This window comes from Hylobates moloch, unplaced genomic scaffold (assembly GCF_009828535.3).
Source record: "Hylobates moloch isolate HMO894 unplaced genomic scaffold, HMol_V3 SCAFFOLD_13, whole genome shotgun sequence".
NCBI classification, from domain to species: Eukaryota; Metazoa; Chordata; class Mammalia; order Primates; family Hylobatidae; genus Hylobates; species Hylobates moloch.
In genome coordinates this window covers 26,304,673-26,331,448 of record NW_026652288.1, presented here as the reverse complement: position 1 = coordinate 26,331,448, position 26,776 = coordinate 26,304,673, and the positions used below count along the sequence as shown (strand labels likewise).

The 26,776-nt window shown below is 49.8% G+C and overlaps 1 protein-coding gene across 2 annotated transcripts in view; it reads left to right on the top strand.

Moving 5' to 3' along the window:
• The first annotated feature begins 9,029 nt into the window (after positions 1 to 9,029).
• CIB4 (calcium and integrin binding family member 4) overlaps positions 9,030 to 26,776 on the top strand; it is a 69,006-nt gene continuing 51,259 nt past the window's right edge. For both annotated transcript variants that reach the window (XR_009209506.1, XM_032172138.2), the window contains exons 1-3: positions 9,030 to 9,271; positions 9,968 to 10,002; positions 21,004 to 21,100. Coding sequence is in view for 1 of the 2 variants with exons in the window: in XM_032172138.2 (XP_032028029.1) it covers positions 9,218 to 9,271; positions 9,968 to 10,002; positions 21,004 to 21,100 (186 nt within the window). In the remaining variant the exon portion in view is untranslated. The remainder of the gene's footprint in view (positions 9,272 to 9,967; positions 10,003 to 21,003; positions 21,101 to 26,776) is intronic.

Below are 26,776 nucleotides of genomic sequence, written 5' to 3'. Positions count from 1 at the left end.
TAAACGTCACATGAAGTCATCCGCCCCTTCTTGAAGCCACAACCTTGTCCCCAAGACCGTGCCCTCCTGTAGGTTACTCAGCAGTCCCCTCACAGTCCCCTAGAGCCGTGCTGGCCTCCTTCCAACATGCTGGCCAGCCACTCTGTGGGCAGAATGATCCCTTGAACACAAAAATCAGATGATGTCATTTCTCTGCAGAACATCCTCCAACGACTTCCCGCTACTTTTAACAGCAAGCTTTGAAGATGTACTTTCAAGGAGCCGCTAGTCTGCCTGGGCTGGCCCAAGCCCCCTCCTAGTCTCTCCTGACTCTTGACCTTGAACACACCGCATCCACGGGGACTTCTCTGTCCTGCCAGCACCAGGAGCTCCTTTGCCCAGGCCTTCACACGTGCCCTTCTCCTGCCAAGAAACACCCTCCCCCCATGTCTGTCTCTCTGCTGCTCATTCTGCGGGTCCCAGCTAAACGGCCCCTCCTCAGGGGAGCTTCTCGGATGTCCATAATTGGTTAGGTGTCCCTGATAACTCGCCATCACTGCATCCTCCACTATGCTTATAGCGCCCAGCATAGTCTTCTTCGTTAATTGAGAGATCATTGCCTCCCTTTCTCCCCTACTAGACTCTAACCTCCCTGAGGCCAGGAACCGTGTCTGTCTTGGTCACCACTTTATCCCCAGCACTAGCAAATTACCCAGGGTACCTTAAAAGACTTCTAAATAATTTTTTGAATAAATGAATAAAAGATGGACAAGGACAGCAGATGGCCATACCCCAAGCCCCAGGCACCCAGCAGAAGGCCATGCAGGGAGCACTTGACAGTCAGGGCAGCTGGAAGAGGGCTTTTAGTTAGCAAGTGTCTGAGGGTGAGACTATGAAAATAAGCAGTTGTATCTAATGCTGTCTTCTGCTGTCCAGGGAGCTGGCAGATCTGGGTTCCAGTCCCAGGTCTGGCACACATCATGACAAATAGCATTTTTATGATGCTTCACAGTTTACAAGGCATTTCCACAGATGGGATCGAATTAAACTGGCTCTGTGACCTCCAACAAGCAGCTCTGAGAGGCCCCTGGGGAATAAGGAGCCAGAGAGCAGGCTCCTGAGCCAGCTCTGCCGTCAGCTCCACATGCTGGTTGGTAAGGCTCTCCAGCCTCAGTCTCCTCATCTGTTAAACGAAAGGGTCCAACAAGATGACCTCTAAGGTTTGTCTATGACATTTTAAAGTTAGAAATTCAGAACTACCCAAATCAGAAAGCAAGTTTTTGGAGTCCCCCTCTCAAATAGCTGCTCCCCACTTTCAGCATAAGTAGCAGGGCAGCGTCACCAGAGGCTCTTAACAGTACCGGGGTGACTTAGCCTTTGTGTGACTTTGTGTCACACCAAAGCAGAACCTGAAACCTGGGCTTTTTTTAAGTTTTTTTTTTTTGAGATGGAGTTTTGCTCTTGTCACCCACATTGGAGTGCAATGGTGCTATCTCGGCTCACTGTAACCTTTGCCTCCCAGGTTTAAGCGATTCTCCTGTCTCAGCCTCCCAAGTAGCTGGGATTACAGGCACCCGCCACCGTGCCTGACTAATTTTTGTATTTTTAGAAGAGACAAGGTTTCACCATGTTGGCCGGGCTGGTCTAGAACTCCTGGCCTCAGGTGATCTGCATGCCTGGGCCTCCCAAAATGCTGGGATTACAGGCGTGAGTCACTGCAGCCAACCTGAAACCAGGGCTTTTGAGAGGTGACCCCAGAGCAGGAGTGAGGGGCTGGGGAGAGAGAGGTGGGAAAGAGGAGAAGCCCAGGTGGGCGTCCAGGTGTGTCTAGGTCACCTCCAGGTGTCTAAGGGCCTTGATTCCACCAGGACCTGCTGAGAAGCCACAGAACCCCTCCAGAGCTGTCCCCCAGAAATACAGGTGAGGGAGCTTCTCTACCAGCTCCCAGCCCCACTGGTTGAAGGTCAGTGTTGCTCTGAACTTCGTGGCTGTGTGTAACCATAGCCTGAGGGCTCTACTTGATTGAGAAGGTTCTGAGGCAGAAAATGAGGCCTTACAAGGCCTTGAGGCAACACCGGATCCATGAGGGAAGAACTGAGTTCACAGGAACCTGTCCGTGTTGCAGCACCTGAAATCAGGTGTCACCTGGAGCATCAGGGCATCTAATACAAATTGCAAAAGGGCAGGATGACTGCTGTCCAGCCCTGCCCGAGAACCAGTGCTGGGATTTCTTCCCACGCTCCCATCAACCCTCTGCTCTCTGAATGTCAAGTCCCCTCACCCGCTTTTCTGGGGAGCTTTTTGGTGTCTCATGTCATTGGAAATGGAGGATGCCTCTCTACCAGAGCAATTCAGATGGGGCTCAGCAAAGCCTTGGGACACAAGCAGCTGTCCCTCTGCTGGGCAGTCCCTGAGGACTGGATGCTGTGATGGGTGCCCTGCCCCACAATGAGGCAGTGCTGGTCCATGTGGCTCCTTCCCCTCCTCCCCTAGGCAGTGAGTAGTGCTCCCAGGGTTGGCAATGGTGATGCTCCTGGTACTGTCCGGAGACCCTCACTCAGGCTCCCTGGTGACATGGTGCTTCCTCCCTGTCTTCCTCATCTGTCCTTTTATTAACTTTAGACTCTGCTTCCCTCACCTTCCCCTCTGATTCTTAAATATCTGATTTGTTAGTAAAAAAGGAGCGTAGGCTGCTTCTAGCTTTTTCCCTCACGCTCTAACAATTCTGCTTTTCCCCCAGGCAACTTGAATGGGGGACTAAAGAAAAAAAAATGTCTCTCATGCGAAGATGCGGGAAAGAACATGAAGATTTAAATTTCAAGATATTGTTGCCACCTTCTTCACACTGCTGTGGGAGTCCGCGGCATCCCGTTTGACCCTGGGAAATGTACCTGGTGGGCTCTTCATCCTGGCCAGGACTTTGACAGGCCACTGCACTCTCAGGCCCTCTGCATCCCCTCCCTGGGGCATGTGGGAGCTTCTGGGTCCCTGCATGGTGCCATCAGGCCAGGGAAGCCAGGCGCTCTGCCTCGGGCACTCCTGCCCTGCACCCTGCACCCAGCTGGAAATGGCTAAGAGCATGATGCAGGCTTCTAGAGATGTGCAGGCTCCCAAGACCCCTGCCCAGGGAGCTCAGGGATGTTCCTAAGCAGCCCCGCCCCATCCACCCCATCCCTGGATAGCTAGTGCAGGGTGAGCTCACGTCCTCACTGCCTTCTTCAGCTCGTCTCTCCCCAAGACCAGCAGGACAGCTCCGCCATCCTTTTTCTTCCTGTCTACTCAGGAGGTCCCCATAGAAATCAGGATCTGCTCCCCGAGGCCTGCTTCTTGCCACACAAAAGGAATTTAGAAAATCTTCCCTCCAGACAGAACACAGCTTTTCAGCCTGCTCGTTTGCTGGAAACTCAAACAAAAGTCTAACTGATGTTGGGAGCTGGGGAGCGACTTGCCTCAACAGGATCCACCTTTGTCCCCAGCACGGAACTACTGCAGTGGAGGAGCCCCCTGGGCTGCAAGACTCAGGCTGAGGAAATAGATCTGAAACAGTTTCAAATATATCCTCCCATGTACACATTTCCTTTGGTTATACTTATGGTGAGGCACTGAGTTAGGACTTAACCCCTTGACATTTAAAAAATAGCTTTATTAAGATATAATTGACATATCATACAATTCACTTTTTAAAAGTGTACAACACAATGGTTTTTAGTATATTGACAGCTGTACAACCATCGCCATCATCTAAGATCAGAATATTTTCACCTCCCCGGAAAGAAACTCCATGTCCATAAGCAGTCACCCCTGAGTCCCCCCACCCCCCAGCTCCCAGCAGCTACCAATCTACTTTCTGTCTCTATGGATTTGTCTATTTTGGACATTTCCTATAAATAGAATCCCACCGTACATAGTCCTTTGTGACTGACTTCTTTCGCTTCACATAATGTTTTTAATGTTTATTCGTATTGTAACGTGTATCAGTACTTCATTTCTTTTTATTGCTGAGTAATACCCTACTGTATGGATATACTGCATTTCATTTAATCAGTAGATGGACATTTGGGCTGTTTCCACTTTGGGGCTATTATGAATAACGCTGCTATGAACACTCATGTGAAGTTTTTGTGTGGACATTTTCTTCATGTCTGTTGCGGACATACTTGGGCGTGGAGTTGCTGGGTCCTACAGCAACTGCTTAAAACTGCAAAGAGCTACCAAATTCTTTCCCAATGCGGCCGCACCATTTGACATTCCCACCAGCAACGTATGAGGGTTTCAATTTCTCTGTATCTTCATCAACATTTATTACTTGGGTTTTTTTTTTTTTTTTGTCCTGTTGTTGTTGTTTTGAGACAAGGTCTTGCTCTGTTGCCCAGGCTGGAGTGCGGTGGCACAATCTCAGCTCACTGCAACCCTTGACTCCTGGACTCAAGCGATCCTACCATCTCAGCCTCCTGAGTAGCTGGAGCTACAGGTGCATGCCACCATGCCAGGGTAATCTTTGTATTCTTTATAGAGACAGGGTTTCACTATATAGCCCAGGCTGGTCTTGAACTCCTGGGCTCAAGTGATCTGCCCGCCTCAGCCTTCCAAAGTACTGGGATTACAGACGTGAGCTGCCACGCCCGGCGCTTATTACTTGTTCTTTTGATTTTGACCATGCTGGTGGGTGTAAAGAGGTATCTCACTGTGCTTTTGATTGGCATGTCCCTGATGGCTACTGATGTTGAGCTTCTTTTTATATGCTCATCAGCCATTCATGTATCTTCTTACATGTCTATTCAAATCTTTTTTCCCATTTTTAAGTTGGCTTATTTGGCCTTTTATTGTTGAATTGTAAGAATTTTTTATATATTCTGAATGCAAGTTTCTTTTCAACTCTTCTTGAATTCTAAGAGACACCTAAATCAGGGTCGGAGCCGGGGTTGTAGTTTTACCGGTCTGTAAAACTGTAAGTTGCAAGGTGACAGAAACCTTGCAAAGAATACATTCTATTCCACACAGAGGGTTCCTGCAGGGGTGGACCCTGGAGGGGAAGGATGTAGAACTGCCCTTCCCCAGAGCCTCCTCCCTCCTCAGTTATACCCCTTTCAAAATCTCTGCTGAAGAGGAGTTTGAGAGATGTAATGGGCTGGAGAAGGATACAGAGGCAGGTTGGTTAGTGTATCAAAGGCAGAATCATATGGAGGGAGGATTTCTCTTTTTTAAAGAACACTAGCTTTTATTTCTGGGGCAAATGAGATGGTACATAAAAAAGCATTTTGAAATTGTAAAGGAATATGCAAATGTAAAGTGATATTCTTATTGTTAGTATTGTTATTGTAGGAACCAATGAAAACCCTCTCTGTGATGAAATGACAGAGCCTGCGGGGGTGCAGGGGAGGCAGGGGTTGGGGAGTTAGGAGAGAGAAGGGTAGAAGAGTTTGCAAACCTTGGGGTGTTTGTGTGTGAGTGAGAGAGAGAGAGAGGGAGAGATTGAGAGAGAGTGAAAGAGACACAGAGAGAGAGATTCATGATTTCTGGCATATTTCTTTACCACCTGTGTAATTATTTACTTAATATTTTTGAATAGGTTCCTATTTCTTTTAATTAAACAGATATGTTTATAGAGGAAACTTTAGATCACAGTAATAAATGGCAAACCTGCATCATTTTCAATATGGAAGATACCTTTATATAAACAAATATAATGAAAACCAGTGTTATTAAATTCTCGCTGGATCCCGTGGCCATCTGGGCCTGTGCAACTGGCCCTGACTTCTTAGCCTGGTTCACTCGTCCCCGTCACTCAGGTCTCTGCTCCGGTGCTTCCATGACCACCAGCGCCTCCATCGTCACACCCTCTCTCTCCCGTTCTCTGCTTTCCTTCTTCAGCAGCACGTGTGGCTGTCTAAGGGATGTGGGTGCACATATGCACGTCTGGATCCATGAGGGCAGGACATCATCTGTCTCATTCACCTCTGTCTCCACTGCCTCGCTCAATGAATAGTGGTTGAGTCAGTAGCTTAAAGCTCTGGGCTCCAGGGCAGCTCTCTCTTTTGTTTTTGTTTTCTTTTTAGCAAGTGTCAGCCAGGTGTCAAAGTCACAACCAGTCAGTGCCAAGCCGCCACTTGCACCTTGATGTGATGAGGAGCACTGAGGCTGGAGAAGGAAGTGGCTTTCTGGGTGTGATCCTGCAGATCACCTGGCTTCGCCGAGTTTCCTGCCCCATGCTTTGGGAATCCACAGACCCACAGCTTGCCCACTTACCAGCTGACTGACCCAAGAGCATCACTTCACCTCACCAGCCTCCGCCTTCCCTAGAGCAAAGAAGCAAGGATACCCTACTGCCCTCACTGAGCTGCTTGAGCCTGAAGGCAGACAGTTTACATGCACACACCTGGCAGATAGAAGCTGCGTAATCAACGATGATAGAAGCTCAAAGGGGTTAGCAGAAGATGGGGTTTGACCATTGGCTTAGCCTGCAAAAGTCCTACCCTTCCTTCCAGGCCTAACTCTTTTTTTTTTTTTTTGAGATGGAATTTCACTCTTGTTGCCCAGGCTGGAGTGCAATGGTGTGATCTTGGCTCACTGCATCCTCTGCCTCCTGGGTTCAAGCAATTCTCCTGTCACAGCCTCCCGAGTAGCTGGGATTACAGGTGCATGCCATCATGCCCGGCTAATTTTTGTATTTTTAGTAGAGACGGGGCTTCATCATATTGATCAGTCTGGTCTCGAACTCTTGACCTCAGGTGATCCGCCTGCCTCGGCCTCCAAAAGTGCTGGGATTACAGGCATGAGCCACCGCGCCCGGGCCAGGCCCAACTTTTAAAAGTAGTAATATAATTTACCCTTGTTTTTGTTTGTTTTGAAACAGGGTCTCACTCTGTCGCCCAGGCTGGAGTACAGAGGCACGATCTTGGCTCACTGCAACCTCCGCCTCCTAGGTTCAAGCGATTCTCATACCTCAACCTCTCGAGTAGCTAGGACTACAGACACACGCCACCACACCTGGCTAATTTTTGTATCTTTAGTAGAGATGGGATTTCGCCATGTTAGCCAGGCTGGTAATTTACCCTTTATTGAGAACTCAATACATAGCAGGTATCTTGCTAAATAAGAGCTTCACATACACTCATCATTTTATTTTATGCCTGCAATACTTATGAAGTAGGGATTTATCATTCCCCTTTTCAGATGAGGAAACTGAGGCTCACAGTATTTTATGACTTGCTTGAGGTGATGCAGTAAGAAGTGATGCCGCCAGGCCTTTCAGATTTCAGAGCCCATGTTCTTAACCATTGCATGATAACAACAACTTAAATGCCACCACCTACATGAAAGCTTGGTGCCCAGCAAGCCTTTCCTCTTCTAAACACTCGGAACTCTGTACTCTTCCCCGTCTGTGACATCTGCCTCCATCTGCTTTAGTGTGTGGATATGTGTGTGTGTGTGTGTGTGTGTGTGTGTGGTGAGCACACATTTCTCTTTTTTTTTTTCTTACTCCCTTAAAAGAGCATGAAGAGCATATGTTCCTTGAGGATTGAAGTCATGTTCAGTCCTCTCTCCCTCAGGGTCAAGCCAAGTCCCTGGCACACTGTGGATATTCTACCTGTGTCTGGTGAGCAGATGAAGGAATGAGGGCCCCGGGTTTCCTTCTGCCAGGCTTTATCCCCATGGAGGACAGTCAAAGAAAAAGCAGGCAGTTGCACTTCAGAGATATAAATAAGCTTCATCAGAGAACCACTGGGATGTTTACTCAGGAGAGCATAGGGAAGATGTGTCCTAGAACAAGGAGACCAGCCCTTCATGACAAAGGTGGGTATGCAGACCCTCCTGGAGGCAGGGGAGGGAGTGATGGCTTCCGGAAGGCCCTCCTGGCCTGTGACGTTGATGCCTGTGCTGGACCTTGTCTCTGTCTGCCCATCCTGCTCCGCCCTGCTCTCTTCCCTGTAGGAGATCAGAGAAAGAGGAGAGAGTGGGGCTGGGGTGTTGCTCCCAGGTGGGTGGTGCTGGGTCGGGTAGCAGCTCTTTGTTGTTGGGCTCAGGAGTCTGTGTTATCCATGTGATTTCCCTACACCCTGAACACACCTTTGTGGAGAATCCTTTTGTTAGACCCTTTTCACATGATCCTGATTTGATGGTGCCCTTTGTTCCTGCAGAGACCCTGACTGATGGGGTGGAACGCCCTTTTCTGTACTTTTTGGGCCACTCCCTGAGTTTGGATCTATGCTGATTTATTTCTGTATCCCCATGCCTGGCACAGTCCTGGGGTTGTGGTTCCTTGTTTATTTTTTATTTTGATTTGTTAGAGACAAGGTCTTGCTCTGTCACCCAGGCTGAAGTGCAGTGGTATGATCATCGCTCACTGCAGCCATGAGCTCCTGGGCTCAAGCGATCCTCCTGCCTCAGCCTCCTGAGTAGCTGGGACTACAGGTGTGCTGGCGTGCACCTCTGCACCCGGCAGGTTGTAGGGTTTTTTTTGTTTTTGTTTTTGTTTTGAGACAGGGTCCTAGGCTGGAGGGCAGTGGTGCGATCTTGGCTCTCTGCAACCTCTACCTCCCAGGTTCAAGCAATTCTCCCACCATAGCCTCTGGAGTCGCTGGGACTACAGGTCATGCCACCATGCCAGCTAATTTTTGTATTTTTTGGTAGAGACGGGGTTTCTGTATGTTGGCCAGGCTGGTAGCAAACGCCTCACCTCGTGACCCACCAGCCTTGGCCTCCCAAAGTATTGGGATTAGAGGCATGAGCCACCATGCCCAGCTAGGTTGTGGTTCAAATAGCTAGCATTTATTGAGCACTTACTATGTGCCAGGCATTATACCCTGTATTAATCAATCCTCACAACAATCCCATGATTATCATCCCAGCTTACAGATGAGGAAACTAAGACACACAGATATTGAAGAGCTTGTCCCAGGTCACAATGGGGCAGATCTGGGATTGGAGCCCAGGCACTGTGACTCCTGAGCTGACAGTATGACTCTCAGCCCTGTCTTTGGGCTGCCTTTCTGCTTGTTGTATGGGGACTGATGTCTCTTAGCTTTGGGATTGAAAATAATTTGCTCCTTTGCTAGCTCAGCAACTCAGGTGGAATGGGAATGAAAAGAATTTGTTTCTTTGCCAACTCAGTAACTCAGGTGGAATGGGCAGAAGGTGGAATGTAGGTCACCATGGCAACCGGATCAACGAGGTACCCCAGCTGGCAAGTCCTTGAGGCTGAGGTTCTACTGCTGGCAGACAGAAAGGTGTGGTTGGCATGGGGCAATGCTTGAGGTACCAGATGCACTGGGAGGACCTGGAAGAGTACCAGGTGGGTAGATCGGGCTGGGGATTCTGGGCAGAGGTGGGAGATTCCTAAAGCAGGTGGAATGATTGGGAAAATTCCTTCCTGAAGCTCTAGCAGGGGTGTCTAATCTTTTGGCTTCCCTGGGCCACATTGGAAGAAGAATTGTCTTGGGCCACACATAAAATACACTAACACTAATGCTTGCTGATGAGGTAAAAAAAAAAAAAATCACGAAAAAATCTGATAATGTTTTAAGAAAGTTTACAAATATGTGTTGGGCCCCCATTCAAAGCTGTCCTGGGCTGCATGTGGCCTGCAGGCCGTGGGTTGGACAAGCTTGCTCTAGAGTTTACCAGGCGGAGTAGTGGTTGTCCCTGTCTTTGCTAAATCTGCATCCATGTGGCCCAGATGAGATCTCTAAGGTTGCCTTCCTCCATCGGTCTCCTGCTCCAGAGCACAGGGTTTCACTCTTGTCTCTGATCTCCTCTCCACATCTGTGCCAATGCCCTCCTTCCCAGGGCTGTAAGAGACTGGGGGGTAAGAAAGAGCACCATTTCCTCTCCTGCTGCCACCTCAGGCATCCACCTCAACCTGGGGTTCCCCCAGCTGTGCCGCAAAAGAATGGGTGTTTCCTCCCCAGCCTCTGAATTGCGCCACTCCCCAGGGGCCACAGCAGGGATGAATGGAGTGGACACATCACTTCTCTGTGATTTGTTGCAGGCCCTGACCTTCCTGACCAGAAAGGAAATTCTGTGGTGAGTAGAGGCCCCACCCCTCTTTCCTTCTCCCAGCTCCTCCCTCTGAGCTGGATTCTTGCCCTAATACAGCCTCACTCTGGTCCCTGAGTGTGGTCCTTGCTCAGAGCCACACAGCCCTGGAGATGGGGCTGGGACACGGCAGGCAGGGATGGGAGGGCCCAGGGGCCATGATCCGCAGAGCCCCACTGGAGTCGAATGAGACATCAGGCTTTAGGCTGCTAACCCTTTACTGGGATCCAAGGTGAGGTTTCTTCAGAGGATCATGGAGCTGGACAGAACCTCTTTGGAATAATGAGGAAAACAAGGAAAGGACTTGGGGAACTTATGTCTGAAGCCCATTTTGGCTGTTCACTGACTGGGTAAACTTGGATGCATGACTGAAGCCCAGCCTTCCCTCCCCATCTCCCTCCCTCCATCCCTCCCTCCCTCCTTCCCTCCCTCCCTCCCTCCCTGCCCTCTCTCCAGTGCCTGTGATGTGCTGGCCTCCTGGAGGCCCTGAGGGTGGGGTGGTGAGCAGCCCCACTCCCTGTTGTCATGCGGACCCCTGTCCAGTGGGGAAGAACCTTCATTCAACGTGGAGGTGGCCAAATACCCTTCTCGTGGGGCTGTGGGGAGAGTGAATAGTGTGAGAGGTGTGTGTGTGTGTGTGTGTGTGTTTGTGTGTTTGGGCCAAGCCAGGTGCCCAACAAAACCTGTTAGATGAATAAAGGAGCTCACCAAGACACTTTCAGGGGAAGGTGGGGGAAGGTTCCCTCTCATCATCTTTGCTTGGACTAACCCTCCCCAGTCACCACATGGAAGCCACATTTCCCACTCAGTGTCTGGGGGTGGCAGGTAACAACTTTGTCACAAGCGCAAGACTCTCCAGGCACAAACGAGGATGGGGATGGCCAGGGCGCGGGGAGCTACAGAAACCAGGGGCTGTCACCCAGTGACATTATTTCCCTTTTGAAAATAATATTCATTCACTTTTTTAAATATAAAAAAATATGACATAACTCCAAATGACCCATATCCTACTACCCATATAACCTCTATTGAAATTTTCTGAAAAGTATACATGAATAAAAATAAAATGAAATCTAAAAAAAATCTGCGAGCCTGGCTAGAAAATTCAAAATTCAAATAATAGTTCTCACTCATAAGTGGGAGTTGAACAATGAGAACACATGGACACAGGGAGGGGAACATCACACACTGGGGCCTGTTGGGGGGTGGGGGGCTAGGGGAGGGAGAGCATAAGGAGAAATATCTAATGTAGATGACAGGTTGATGGGTGCAGCAAACCACCAAGACATGTGTATACCTATGTAACAAACCTGCATGTTCTGCACATGTATCCCAGAACTTAAAGTATAATTAAAAAAAAAAAGGAAAATTCAAATAGTGTAAAAGTTCTAAGCGAAAAGTAAATGTCTCCATTCTCTCCTCCCAGTCCTTTTCCCTCAAGGTTGCCTCTGCTCACTGTTGGTTTGTCTTACCATCTAGCCTTCCGGAAGAATTTTCCATACATAAGCCGACACATTTATCCTCCTTTTACCCCATTCACACTGTTGCATTTATCCCTTCATACTGTTCTGTACCTTTTTTTTTTTTTTAAGCTTTTGGGTTTTTTTTGAGACAGAGTCTTGCTCTATCTCCCAGGCTAGAGTGCAGTGGTACAATCTTGGTTCACTGCAACCTGTGCCTCCCTGGTTTAAGTAATTCTCTTGCCTCAGCCTCCTGGGTAGCTGGGACTACAGGTGCCTGCCACCATACCTGGCCAATTTTTGTATTTCTGTAGAGATGGGGTTTCGCCATGTTGGCCAGGCTGTTCTCAAACTCCTGGCCTCCAGTGATCCTCCCACCTTGGCCTCCCAAAGTGCTGGGTTACAGGGGTGAGCCACTGCATCCGGCCTGCATTTTAGAACTTCGACAGGTAAGACAATGTTGTCCTTCAAAGGAGTTGCACCAGTTTATGCTCTCAGCAAGGGGGCATGGCCATGCCTGCCCCTCTTTCCACCCCAGGGGCTTCAAATGGCATTCGTGGATCCACCCGTGGGGTTCCTCCTATATGCCAGGAGGGAGCATGGGGTGGCGGATGAGAGGAGCGAGAGCAGGATGGGAAGGGTTCAGGCTCTCTCCTGAACATTGATCCTCCATTTTCATTTGTTCTGCACTGGCTTTCGGAGAAAGAGTTCCTTGGAAGTGAGCCATGCTTACAGATGCCTCCCTTCTGAACCTCCCACCCAGGCCCTGAGATGACCTCCTCCCAAATCCTGTTTCCAGCCTGTTTCCATCGCCTTGGAAGGTGCCTTTCCCTGGAGAAGAGCAGTTTGGCTCCGCGTTGTGCTGGGGAGGCGGGTCCCAGTGAGTGCTGCCGGGGAAGGCTCCAGTTCACAGCTCACGGTTCATGGTTCAGTGCAAACTTCTCTAACAAGCAGTTCTCAAAGCTTTTTCTGTCCTTCCCCTTCTCTTGAGAGTGCCATTCCTGAGCATGAGGGGACTGTGCCTGCTCCTGGGTAACTCCTGCCCAGGAGGCTCCCACTCTCAAAGGCCAGCGTGCGTCAGCGCTGGGGGTGGTGGGGTTGGGGACGCCACTGCATAAGGAAGGCAGAATAGAGGGCAAAGTGTCCAACTCCTATTACTTGGACACCTTCAAATAAGACAGAGTGAGAAGCACTGGTGGGGCCGGGGACAGCAGCGCAGAAACTCTCAAATGGGAAGGTGATACCAGTGAGAGCTCTCTGCTGCTTTAAACCAAGGGGAGTCTCCAGACCCAGGAGATCACAGCCTGGGGAGCAGCTGAGAATGTGGAATAGCTGTCAAGAGCTTTGAAGAGTGGAAGAGGACCAGCGAAGGCAAGAGATGCTGAAATGTCCCAGTTCAAAATGAGACATACACCTTGACCCAGCCATTCCACTTGCATGAAGAGGACACAGGTGAAGTAAGTGCTGATTCATCCCTCCATGGAAGACTGAGCTTAGACAGGAGGGGAAGAGCTTTCTGTTCGATATAGAGCCATCTCCAAGGTACATTATTAAGTTAAGAAAGCAAAGTTCAGGGGGCTTCCAGTTACTTGGAGAATAGAGCATTTTCTTTGACTTCTGTTTCCTCTACTAAAAGGAAAGTAAAGGAATTAAAAAGAAGAAGAAGAAAGAAACACATAAGTACAAAGAGAACACAAGCAATGACAGCAGATGAGAGAGGTCAACGAAAATTTTATAAGTGCAAAGCAGATAGACCCATGACACAGACCTAGCTGAACAGAAAGTTGAAAGAATTTTGCCTGCAGGGGTTGGATGATGGAATTGAGAACCCAGAAAGGCTCAGGAACCTCCGAATGCGAGGATGCAGGACCAGGTGAAAACAGAAAGGCAGATTGAAAGTCTTATGTGATTCCTTCTCTCTCCCTCCGCAATCCACTTGGCACCCCTGCCCTGCCCCAGCGGAAGACAGGAGCTAACCATCTGGGGAGAGCTGGAGCCAGACAGGCCCCTGACTCAGGGCCACTAGCATGATGAAGAGCGGGGTGAGCTTCTGGTCAGCATTTTAGAGCCTCCCTGTAAGGAGAAATCGAAAGCTAAGGGAAACCAGGTATTTGAGGAAAGAATAAAAAACAGCCTACATACACTAAGTCATGCCATCATGACATTTCAGACTGCCAGAGATGATGAGAAGATCCTGACTGCTTCCATAGAGAGCAAAACAGACTACAGAGAATCGGGAATCAGAATAGCTTTGGACTTCTGTTGGAAGACAGTGGCTAAACACATTCAAAATTCTAAGGAAAAATTTTCAATCTAAAAATAAGTTCTAGCTAAGCTATTAATCAAGAGTCAGGGCAGGATAACAATGCTTTTTGACATGCAAATTAAAAAAAAATCATCTCTTATGGACCTTTTCTTAGGAAGCTTTTGGGAGATGTGCTTCATTAAAACTAGTGAGTAAACCAAGAAAAAGGAAGACCCAGGATCGGGGAAACAAAGGCTTTCAACTTAGAGGTAAAACGAATTACAAGGAAGATAGTGAAGGGAAGCTGAAGGATGACAGCAGGACAGTCGGCCTGGAAATCAATCAGTCCGGATTAGAATTAAGGAGTCAGGGGTTCCTGGAGTGGTGTCTCTAAGAGGACAAAATGAATCTATCTAGATACCATATTGAGAGGTACTTATTTCTGCAGAAAGTTTGGAGATAAAATAAAGATAGGCACATGAAAACCAAGGCAAAAAACCGAAAGTGATTATTAACTGTGGGAAAAACAAAAAGCCTTGCAAGAAAGAAGAAGTAATCATGTTGCACTAGGGAACTCAACTTGAGCAATGTTTGGATAATGCATATACAATATATAATATTATTATAAACACTGAATATTCATTCAGGAAAATTGTTTTATATTGGGAGGTTGGGGAAAGGAAAAGAAGTATATACAGAAAGAAATAAATCCTCTTTTTTTCTACTAAGAGGTCACAAGATAATATCTATAGTGAAAACGACAGCAAAAGGCAGTATTAGCACAGCATTTAGAAGTACCATGTAAATATTAAGGAAAAACAAAGTGAAATAGCAAAATGCTTGCAAACTGCTGCCTTTGGAGAGCAGGGTTAGAGAGGTGGTGTGGGGTATGGAGTATTAGTAACTTTGATTGTAAGCTTCACAGTATCACAGTACTATTTGCATTTTTAATCTATTTAAGTGTATTACTTTGGCAAACAAGACCAGTACATACAGGCTGCTACTGCTCTTGTGAAATAAAGGGCTGTTCACACATGCACACACAGAGGAGAATATCCCTGGAAGCAGACGCACAAACTGATAATAGGTTATCTTCTTGGTGGGGCCCTGGGGAGTGGAATATGTTAGGGTTGGTGTGGGCATGCTGTCTGTAAAGTGAGGGGACAGCTGTGATGTGGATGCCCAGCTGCTCTGGCTCAGGGAGCAGAAGGCATATGATACTCAGGGAGAAAGTGGCCATCCTGGGCTACCAAGGCCAAGTTGAGCCAGACGAAGCCCTGGTCACTTTTGAATGATTTTCCACTGTGGCCTCTGACAATGCCTTCTGATTTTCCTATCAGTATCATAGAGAAATGCGGCCCAGATGGCAGTACAGTTGGATGGACTTAGCCAGTTAAAAAAGTATTCAAGAGACCGATAGGTAGAAGTAACCTTTGCAGGGAGGCTGGCTCTGTCCAATATTTTCCCACCTTCTTATCTGTGACTTGCATAAGGACACAAAGGCTTGGTCACCAGATCTGCAGATGGCACCTCCTGGGGGCTGGTGGGGGGAGACCTCATGTGCTAGACTTGTCTTGGAGCCAGCCCCTTCCCAGTCCAGGGCTGCTTTGGTTTGGCCCTCCAAGAAGAGGTCTGTTCACTCTAAGTTTCCAGCCTATGAGACTTTTCTTTCACATGTTTTTGATCTCAGCAAAAGCAAGGTCCCTTTTCGCCTTAGCATCGGGGCAGCGTTGTCTGACTGTTTGAATTGGTTGTCCCAGAAGAAGCTTTTTCCCGAGACGCCTCTTCTGGGCCCAGGCCCTTCTGGAGGTGACTGCAGACCCTGCAGACCCAAAGAGGGCCCATGTGGCTTCCTGGGCAAGGCACAGCCTGACTCCAGCCCAGACCTCTATGTCCCAGGCGCAGGTCAGCCTGGCTCAGCCTGAGCTCTTCGGACTACTCTGCATCACCTGGGATGGTTCCTGACACTCTCTTGGGCGGGGTGGGGGTGGGGGGGTCTGGTTTAGGAGCCTGAAGCTTTGCTCCCAGCCTCTGCCCAGGCTGACCCAGCCATGGGGCCTCTCTTTCTTCCTAGCACCCCTGGAGGCTCCAACACTTTGTAGACTCCATGGCCCTGTCCTGGCCATTAACGGGCACCTCAAGGCCAGCAGGTGGAGTGGTTACAGGTTTATTTCCTGGAAGCCAAAGACCTGGGTTTGAGGCTCAGCTCTGCCACTTAGTAGCTGTGCAAACGCGGGGGAGTGTCTTACCCTCCCTGAGCATCAGTTTCCATCCTTATAAAATAGTTGAGGGAAATAGAACCTAATCTCACAAGGTTGTTATTAGGACAACTAGAAGATCAAATCTGTCATTGTTAGAGCAATACCTGGCACATGGGTCAGCACCGATTATGTGGCTGCTGTTATTATCATGGTATTATTATCCTCACTTTTTGCAAATGAGGAAATCAGCTCAAAGAAATGAAGTAATTTCCTCAAGCCCACACAGATTGCAAGTAGCAGAGCAGGGAACTAAAAGCCACATTTTCAGGCTAAAGAAGGACCATCTAGAAAATATCTACTCTCTGCAGACAGTACCGTAGAGCAAAGGACTATTGACCCCATGGGGTGGGGGTGAAGCCAGAAAGCTGGGACTTGAGGAGTGGGAATTCGGGCTTGTCATGTTCTTGATCCCGCTGGGGCAGTAGAAATACTGAGAAGCTTGTAGAACCTGTAGGTGCCTCGGGCTGTATCCTGGCCTTGAATGAGAAGCTCAAGGGGTGGGGAGGGCAGATCCTTTTACGAACTCCCTACATGATTCTTACATGGGACCCCGTTGAGAACTACTAAGCTAAAGGGTCTCAGACGCAAGGAGGTAAATGGGATGCCAGAGAGAGGCACGAAAACCTAGAGTCATAGGATGCCTAAACTGGAGGGAGCCAGGGGGGATGCTGTGACTCTCATTTCACAGAAGGGAAACTGAGGCCCTAGAGGGGACTTGGCGAGTCCAAAGTCCCACGGAGAGTCAGTAGTGGAGTGACCTCCACCCGTCTTAGGGCTGGCCCCTGAGCCTGCAGACAGCCCCTCCTGCCTCTCTGGGCTGTGTGGAAGGCAGCCATGGCCCAGGCTGCTGGATTGCTGGCAGGCTGAATGTGTGAGTTTTTCAAATGGCTTTGACTTTTGAGTCCATTAGTGATTAATTCAGGGTTCCATTTAGAGCCAGCTGATCCATATTTGGAGGAGGAGAACATTTTGTGGCAGCCGAGATGCAGCCACGATTCATCTATGGGCAGCCTGCCCACTCTGCAGCCTGGGAAGGCACCAACTCTGGACAGGCACCCCACCAGCACCCTCCCCCAGAGGACTCTCCAGGGGGGTCGACTCGAGTCTCTCACCTGGAAGAAGGGTGGGCCCTTTAGGGGTGGGCAGCACAGCCCAAAGAACTTGGCTTAGGGTTCAGCCCTCCACTCTGTCTCTTCCCAGCTGTATAACCTTAGGTAAAACACTTAAACTCTCTTAGCCTCAGTTTACCCATCTAGAGAAATGATGGCCCCTCCACTTCTCCCACAGAGAGTTGGGAAAATTCAGTGAGATGATGTGCGTGAGTGCACCTGGCACAGAGCCTTTGTCATGAGAAGAGGGTGGCAAGGGCCAGTGAGTTTCTTCTCTGCCCCTCAGCAGCCCCTGATGCCTCCTAGGGAACGAGCTTTGGTGTTTGTGTCTCTGGCTTTAACATTTACCATTGTGTGACCTCAGGTAGATTATTTTACCTACTTGACTTTCAGTTTCCTCATCGGTAAAAGAAACAATGGTCCGTTCCTTTCAAGATTGGCATGAAACATGCAGAATGCCCATGAGAGTGGGCTGCACAGAGCAGGCACTCCCAGTGGTGCCCGTGGTGGGGGCAGGAGCCCGAGCTCACTTGTGCGTTGCCTTAGGGGTTTTAAAAAAACCAAAACATTAATTTTTGTTGAAAATTGGTCTTATTGAAAGTGGGTCTGTTCTTTATCACCTCAAGCCAGCAATTCTAACAATGACAGTGACAAAATGCTCCTTTTGGCTGGAGCTGGCCACTCCCACCGCCCTTAACCCTTTCTTTCTTTCTTTTTTTCTTTTTTTTTTTTTTGAGATGGGGTCTCACTCTGTTGCCCAGGCTGGTGTGCAATGGCGCAATCTCAGCTCACTGGAAACTCTACCTCTCGAGTTCAAGCGATTCTCCTGCCTCAGCCTCCGGAGTAGCTAGGATTACAGATGCGTGCCACCTTGCTGGGCTAATTTTTTATATTTTTGGTAGAAACGGGGCCAGGCTGCTCTCCAACTCCTGACCTCAAGTGATCCGCCTGCCTCAGCTTCCCAAGATGCTGGGATTACAGGCATCAGCCACTGAACCCGGTGTACCCCTCGCCCCTTGTAGGCCACTGGACACTTCATCAGTGATGGCTTTTCTTCCTCCTTGTTGACCTGTGGTGCCCAGCACCCACCCCAGTACCTTCCTGGAGAATCTCTCCCCCAACCCATTCCACACTCTGCTTTCTGCTCCCTCCCAAACGTGTGCAGTCCTTAGACCCTAGTGACAGCTCAGGCCCCTTCCATGGCCAAGGCAGCAGTCATGGTGCTCTCCATGAACACCACATGCCACTCCAGCTCCCATCTGTCAGGCCCTAGCCCGGATCTGCACAATGCCACTGGAAGGAGGTTGGCTCCCCATCGGACAGAGTCAAGATATGAACCTTGGCCTGCATGCTCAGAGAGGTCCGGTAGTTTGCCTCGGGTCTCATAGCTAGAGGTAGAGAAATAGGATCCGGATAGATCTGTGAGCAATCCGGCGGGAAGCAGGTGGCACACTCAGCGGGGTCTTTGAAGGTGCTTTGCAGTGAAGGAACTGTTCAGAAGGAGGCCCAGGGAACCACCCAGAGGCCAGCCCTGACTGCCCCAGGTCTGAGGTGACAGCTGAGAGCTGGAGCTGCAGAAGCTGGCTGCTAGCCCAAGACAGCGGGAACACAGACACTGCAGAGTTGTGTGGGGCTGGAGGGAGAGGAGGATAAATCCCCACCCATCCCTCATACCTCCAGTCCTCCTGGAGCTTCCCTTAAGCCAGAGGGCAAGGGAGGTGGGAACGCTATCAGTAGAGATCGGCCTCCCAGGGCACAGAGTGCAGTGGGCACACAGAATCCCAGCATAGTTTCTTTCCACTCTCCCAGGGCTGGGATCTAAAGGATGTTTTTCTAGTCAGTGAGATGTGAAACAGTGAGTGGCTGGCGGGCTCTGGGAGAGCCTCCTGCTTCCAGCTCTACCTCTGAGTCTCCACTCATAAAATCACTCTCCAAATTCTTCACCTAGTTTTTGTTGTTTTTTGAGACAGGGTCTTGCTCTGTCGCCCAAGCTGGAGTGCAGTAGTGCGATCACAGCTGGCTGCAGCCTCAACCTCCTGGGATCTGGCGATCCTCCCACTTCAGCCTCCCGAACAGCTAGACTGTAGGTGTGTGCCAGTATGCCTGGCTAATTTTCAATATTTTTGTAGAGATGAGGTCTCCCTGTATTGCCCAGGATGGTCTCAAACTCTTGGGCTCAAGCGATTCTCCCACCTCAGCCTCCTGAAGGGCTGGGATTACTGGTGTGAGCCGCCGCACCCGGTCTTCACTTAGTTACATGTCCCTAAATTCCACCAATCAGAGTCTCATTTGAGTCAACAAACCACATGCCCTGGAATGTCAATAGGGGACTGTTAGTCACTCACTCCTGTGTACAGACTCCTTTCATGGGATTGCTGGCCTCTTAGCACTCTGAGGAGAGTAGAGGTTTGATGGCAGACAGGAGAGGAACAGGAAAGGACTAAAGGAGGGAGGGGTAATTTTGGAGCATGGAGGGGACCACGAAGAGAGGGGAGAGCAGGTCTGGGTCAGGGTGGTGGGCTCCCACTCTCACAGTCTAGGTGTGCGTTGTGCACAGCCCAGGGGCACAGGAGTACCTGGAGTATAGGAGAGAAACACAGAGAGGGGGAAGGCTGGGTGTCCCCTCTGAGGCCCCAGGTAACACAAACACTCTCACCTACCAGACACCGCGCTGATGTTTCTTACACTTCCCCTCATTTAATCCTCACGAGTGTGTGGGGGAGATTTATTACCCCCACTGCAAAGAAGAGGAGACTGAGGCTCAGGTGGATTCAGAACCTTGCTCGATGCCTCAGAACTATTAAGTGGCAGAGTCAGGATTTGAACGTAGATCTGTCTGGCTCTAGAGACAGTGTTTTTAACCAGCCTGTGGTGACCCCACCACCCACCATCCACCATTTACACATAAACACACACACCCTTCAGCCTCCTTCACACTGAACCCCTGCCACAGCCCTCCAAGAGAGATAGCATTCTCGTTCCTTATCCAGATGATGAAACTAAAGTTCAGAAATGTCAAGTGAGTTGCCCGAGGTCACACATTCCTGCCACAGCAGTTCAGGTTGGGGGATCCAGGCCTCCTGGGCCCCAGGGCACCGCCCACTGTCTCACCTCCACTGGCTGCCTTGGTTGCTGGACCTGTAGGCGTAAGAGCTTGCTGGTGGACAGGGACCCAGGTTCAGGATAGGGTGAGAGAGACAGGGAATGAGGGCTCATCCTCTCTCAGCCTGAGGCAGAGCTCCCTCCCACCGTCTTACTCTCAGGGGTCACATGGCCATTTCACCCTCTGCCTGTAGCTTCTAAGCAAAATCCTCTTGACTGGCATGGGATCCTATAGACAGAGACATCGCCGACAGAGAGGATTAGGAAGACCACTCAGTCCACGATCTGCTGGAACCAAGCTTGCTGTCAAGTGGCCTAGCAAGGCTGGTGGTTTGCTGGCTGCAGGCAGCTGGGTTCTAATCCTGGCTCACTCAGACCCATGAAGTGACCTCTTTTCTTGGGTTGAGGATGGAAATTGGCAGATGGCCAGAGGTGGGGACCCTGGCTTCCCCAAGTTCCTTCTGGCTTCCCAATCTGTAACCGAGGGACTGGACATAAGCCCCTTCAGTTCTGACATCCTATGACGAACCCTTGTAGAGTGTGCTGCTGGCTACAGGGCATATTCGCCTAACTTTCCTCTCACCTGGCTCATCTCTGCATCCCCCTATGGTGTGCCTGGCACACTGGAGGGTCCAGGGATGTTTCTAGAAGGCATAATTATTACTGCGCTTTATTATTATTGATTACTGCCTTTTCTGTGTCAGTCAACCCCAAGTCTCCTTCCTCAAAGAGACACCGCCACCCCTTGCAGCAGAGACAGGCTTGCTGGCCTCCTTTCCCCGGCCACACTGCCTTCATTCCTCTCTTCTCAGCATCCATGACACCTTCCTGAAGCTCTGCCCTCCTGGGAAGTACTACAAGGAGGCGACGCTCACCATGGACCAGGTCAGCTCCCTGCCGGCTCTGCGGGTGAGTCCAGGATGGTGGGTGGGGCGAGGGCAGCATCAGTGGGACCTGCTGATGGGCTGATGAGTGCTGGGAGGGGTAGGGTGAGGTGGGCACTCCGTGCTGTGGGATGGTCGCCTCACTGCAAGGGGATCCTGATCCTCCAGGCAGAGGAGCGCAAGGACATGGCTCCCAAACACTTCCTGCATGCATCTGGCCTCCCTCCATCCTCGCCTCGGTCCTAGAGCAGGACTGTGTGATAACTGTCACTACTTCTCAGGTGGGGCCAGGGCCAGAGGGGGCATGAGACCTGCTCCAGGTCTCACCGTGGGAGGTGGCGGCCCCAGCTGGAGGTGCTCACTGGCCCTGCTGATCAGCCTCTGAGGCCAGCCTGTGGGTCTTTAGATGAGCTTCAGCTTGCACTCCACCCCACGCTGTCTGCTCGTTCCTTACTTAACCCTCATCCCAGTGACCCCACACCAGCCAGTTTCCTCTGCTGTCTGTTGTGCCCCAAACTAGGGCAAGTGACCCCAGGCCAGGATCCCCTGTGGGACCATTAGGCCTGAGGAAGCCAGGGCGCCACCCCAGCCATCGGCCCAGTCCCTCAGCCCTTCTCTTCTCCTCAGGCTGCCTCAGTGGACTGGGGCTTTTCTAGAGGGACTGAGAATTTTCTCAGGTTCTTCTCTGAGAAGCCAGGAGGAGCAGGGCTCAGGGCCCAGAGACTGACCTCCTGACCTGCCTTCTTCCAGCTCTAGGAGTGGCTGCAGGAAAGAAGGGCATTTGCATTTCTGCTGTTGCAATCCTCGCTCCTCATCTCGCCCTCAATTCAGCCAGCGCTCTCCGGGCTGGAGGCTCCCGTTACACAGAGGGCTGGTTGAATGCTCATTCCCTCCCAGCTTCCACAACTTCTCCTGGGCTGAATCTCACCTTCCAAGCATCCAGAACACACTCCCACCCCTGACAAACACACACCCTTGCTATGGGTGGGTCCTTGGCAAACCTTCCTTGGTCTTGATTTCCTCACCTGTAAAATGAGTAGAGCAGTGGGGGGAGGCTGGGAGTGACCATGTGCACTCTAAGACTCCTGGCCCCACAGGCAGTACTAGCCTGAGCTGTCCCTGCTCCCCCCACCTCCCAATCCTTTAGGGACAATTATCTGAGCCTTTGTCCCTGTTATGAAGAGGCCCTGCCCTTCCCCCAGGGCAGCCTGGAAGAGCCCAGAGTCACACAATAAAGGACTCTAAAATCACTCCTGAGATTTTAATTAAAAGTTGTGCATTGCATTGAGAGGCAATGTCACATTAACAAATCATGGCTATGTCAGGCTTCCCTATTTTTCATTCGGTTCTTGGCAGAATAATGATTTCAGTTTGTCATTGTTCAATGAGGGCCCATCTTCATTTCTGTCTGGAATGAACTGGGCTCTGAGAGCTGTGGCCACCACTTGGAAGAGGCCCGGGGACACCAGGGAGGAGGAGGCTGGCTCCTGAGGAAGGGACATGGAGGGAGCACAGACATGTCATTCAAGCCACGGCTGCACGGCCCCTCCTAAGTGACAGGCCTATCTGTAGAGCAGACAGAGACAGAGGAAAATGCACAAAGCTGGGTCTTGAAACAGAGGCAGGAGTGGAGAAGACAAAATAATGAGAAAGGGTGAGGGGTGGGTAGGTGGGTGGGGGTAGCCGGGAGAAGCTGGGATTCTGGAGGGGAAAGAAATAGAAACCTCAGAAAGGTGAGTGAATCGGAGACTGTGGCTGTGACAGAAACAAAACGGGGAGGCTGTCTTCCTGGCACCCCCCACTTCCTGGCCTCACTCCACACAGTCACACCCCACATGTACACACCCATGGGCTCCACCACACATGGGTGGGACTTCTCTCAGACCCAGGCCATCCACTAAGGGACCTGGGGCCAGGGCCAGCTAGAAAGGCAGGGCTGATGGGAAGCTTCTGCCCTCCCCTGGGTGGGGGCAGGGTCACTGGTCAGTCCCAGACTCTCTGAATGCTAAGACTGGAAAGAAACTTAGAGACCACCCAGTCTAGTCACTGTCAAATGCTCCTCACCCTGATTTTATTCATGGGGAAACTGAGGCCCCAAGAGGGAAACAACTTCTAAGGGGCCACATGATGGAAGAGTCTGGACTAGTCCCTGCTCTGGGGGAGTCAGCCTGAACTCTGACCCAGGCAGGACCCCCTATTCTAATCAGGGCTTGGCTGAGCAGTGACCATGTGCCTGGGTCTTCCAGATGCCACAGAGGGGCCAAGGGGAGCCGAACTGGAGGGGTGGCATAGAGGGTGTTGGTGACCCATGGCCTCAACACATCCTTCTCCAGCAATAGCCTTGTCTCAGCAAGGCCTGGAGTCTCTGTTTGGCCCCCAAAGGAGTAAGCACTGGACTAAGATCAGGAGGGCTGAGTCTGGGCCTGGAGCTATCACACTCCGTGCATGTTACATCCCCCCATCTATAAACCAATATGAACACCTTGTGCTGGGTAAGGGACCCGGTGGAGGTGAGCCATTGTCCCCTGCACTCTCTTTTATGCTTCCCCTGTTCCTCTCTTCCATGTCATGGGTGAGGAGCCTGTTGGGGTTAGGGGTGGGGAGCAGCAAGGCTTGAGAAGTCCTGGGATGGGGCAGGTGGGGAGAGGCCTGCTCTTCCCAGCAGATAGGCTAGGTGCGCAGGCCGGGGCTGGGATGCTTCGCCTTTTCTGGAGTCTCAGATCCCCTCTTCCCCCAGAACTTGCTCACTGGAGAGCAGCTGGGAGGTGGGGTCTTGGCCACATGACTTTAATTTTACTTTTCTGATTTAATCTTAAATGGTCATGATTTTATTCTATTATACAAATAAGAGCCAGCTCATTGTAGAAAAACTAGAGAACACAGAAAAACAAAAATAAGATAAAAATAATATATTAGTCTACCTCAAGGGATGACTGCCACAATCATTTTGGCTTATTTCCTTCCAGACTTTTTTCTATGCAGACATATACATGTTGATTGGGATCCCATTGATTTTTTTTTTTTTTTGTATGTTGCTTTTTTTTTCTACTTAGGTTTCTTTCTTGCTTTTCCAACTGGTCTCCAACAGCCAGAACCATCTTGTGAACTGAAGACCCTGAGCCATTGCCCCACCTAGAGAACTAGGGATAGGGCACCAGGCCAGGCATGAAAGAACTGGGTTTGGATTCACTTGCTAGCCACATGATCTTGGGCAAGTGACATCACAAGAGGAATGATTGGAGTGGGGAGAAGCAAAGGGGCAAATAGACTTCAGCTAACTATACTACAAGGCTACAGTAACCAAAACAGCATGGTACAGGCATAAAAACAGACATGTAGACTAATGGAACAGAATAAAGAACCCAGAAATAAGGCCACACACCTACAACCATCTGATCTTTGACACACGACAAAAACGAGCAATGGGGAAAGAATTCCCTATTCAGTAAATGATGCTGGGAGAACTGGCTAGCCATATGCAGAAAATTGAAACCAGATCCCTTCCTTATACCTTATACAAAAATTAACTCAAGATGGATTAAAGATTTAAATGTAAAACCCCAAACCTTAAAAACCCTAGAAGAAAATCTAGTCAATGTCGTTCAGGGCATAGGCATGGGCAGAGATTTCATAATGAAATTGCCAAAAGCAATTGCAACAAAAGCAAAAATTGACAAATGGGATCTAATTAAACTAAAGAGCTTCTGCACAGCAAACAAAACGGTTTGTGCAAGTCGGGGTGGGAAGCGGTGGGGGGGTGGAGCCTGTTTTCCGCAGGTGGGTGCAGTGGCTCACGCCTGTAATCCCACACTTTGGGAGACCCAGGCAGGCGGATAACCTGAGGTCGGGAGATCGAGACCGGCCTGATTAACATGAAGAAACCCCGTCTCTACTAAAAATACAAAATTAGCTGGGCATGGTGGCACATGCCTGTAATCCCAGCTACTTGGGAGGCGGAGGCAGGAGAATTGCTTGAACCCAGAAGGCAGAGGTTGCGGTGAGCCGAGATCACGCCATTGCACTCCAGCCTGGGCAATAAGAGTGAAACTCCGACTCAAAAAACAAACAAAAAAAAAAGAAGGCTGTCCTTAGAAAAGGAAAGGCCTTGCTCTAGGTGGTCCCAGACATAGGTCCAGGTACAAGCACATGCAGGTTTCTCCACAATACAAGTAAACACTCCCTAACTGCCAGCACTATGCACAGAGGGAATGCGCTCTCTGTCACTGAGGGGTGTTCTAGCATCCTTAGGTCTCAAAAAGAGATTGGACCGATGCTCTGGTGCCCTCCTCACTCTCTGAGTCTGTGGTTCTGGCCCTAGGACTTGATCTTATTCTCTTTTGTGGTGTGCCATCTACCACAGTATGTCCCAGACTTACAAAAAAATTTGTGGGTATACAGTAGGTGTATATATTTATGGGGTACATGAGATGCTGTGATGCAATGTGAAATAAACACATCATGGAGAATGGGGCATCCATCCCCTCAAGTATTTATCCTTTGAGTTACAAATAATCCAATTACCCTCTAAGTTATTTCCAAATATACAATTATTATTGACTATAATACCTATATAAAATATATAAATATATAAATATATATAGAGAGAGACCATAATAGCCTGTTGTGCTATCCAATAGTAGGTCTTATTCATTTTTTCTATTTTTTTTTGTACGCATTAACCATCCCTGCCTGCCCCACCCCCCACCCTCCCACTAGCCTTCCCAGCCTGGTCCCAGACTTTTTATTCAAAAACAAAATCTTTTTTTGAGGCAGGACTAGAGATGCCAACTTTCAGTTTTGCCAAGTAAGGACATTAAAAAAAATATAGGTCATCCACTGTCAGTGACCATCACTTTATTTTAAAGAAATACTAATTTTAAAACAAAAATGTAAGAAGCCTCGAGTGTTTTCAGACACACCCCTTTTTGTCTGTACTGTTCTCCGTTTGTCACCGGTTGTCAAGAACTTTGTCACTGACTCATCCCTGGTGCTCAGACCAGCTCTTGGAGACCTAGAGCGAGGACTAAAGATTCTTTCTGTGTCTTTCCGATTCTGGACAAAGCAGAAGGCTTGCTTCCCAAAATGAGCAAGGAGAGGCTTGCTGGGAGGTGGGGGCCCGGGTGTGCCTGCATCCTCTGTGGCCGCAAGGACGGGAGCTGCGTGACTCACACTGCCCAGAACACGTCTCTGGAATAGGCTTTGAGAACTGGGCCCCAGGGAGCTCTGGGTACTGATATAACTTGGCTCAGGGGCTTGAGTGGTCTGGGAAGAAACCTCTGTTTTCTTAACTTGGGTTCACTCGTGGAAAAAGCGGGCTTGGGAATATTGGGAAGGGTCTGCCCATCAGCGGAGAACAAGGCGAGAGAACATCCTGGGTAGCAGGAAAAGCCTGCTGACCGAAATGTCCTGCACGGGGACAGGACACAGTGCCCCCTTTCCACTCAGCAATGTCTGTTTTCTTTTTGTCTGATGTATTTGGTGTATTTAAAAGTGTATTAGCTCAGTGTTTCTGTTCTTGTAAATAATTATCTTGCTTTCTGTAAACACAGATGAGTGTGGCATGGTGTGACTTGGGTTTCTAGTTTCCGAGCCCAGAGCTGTATTTGCATCCACCGGGACGGCTGGAAACAGGGCCTGAAGGAAGATCGCAGGGCCCTGGAGCAGGTGGGGTGGAGGCCTGCACACTGGCGGGGCCACCTCA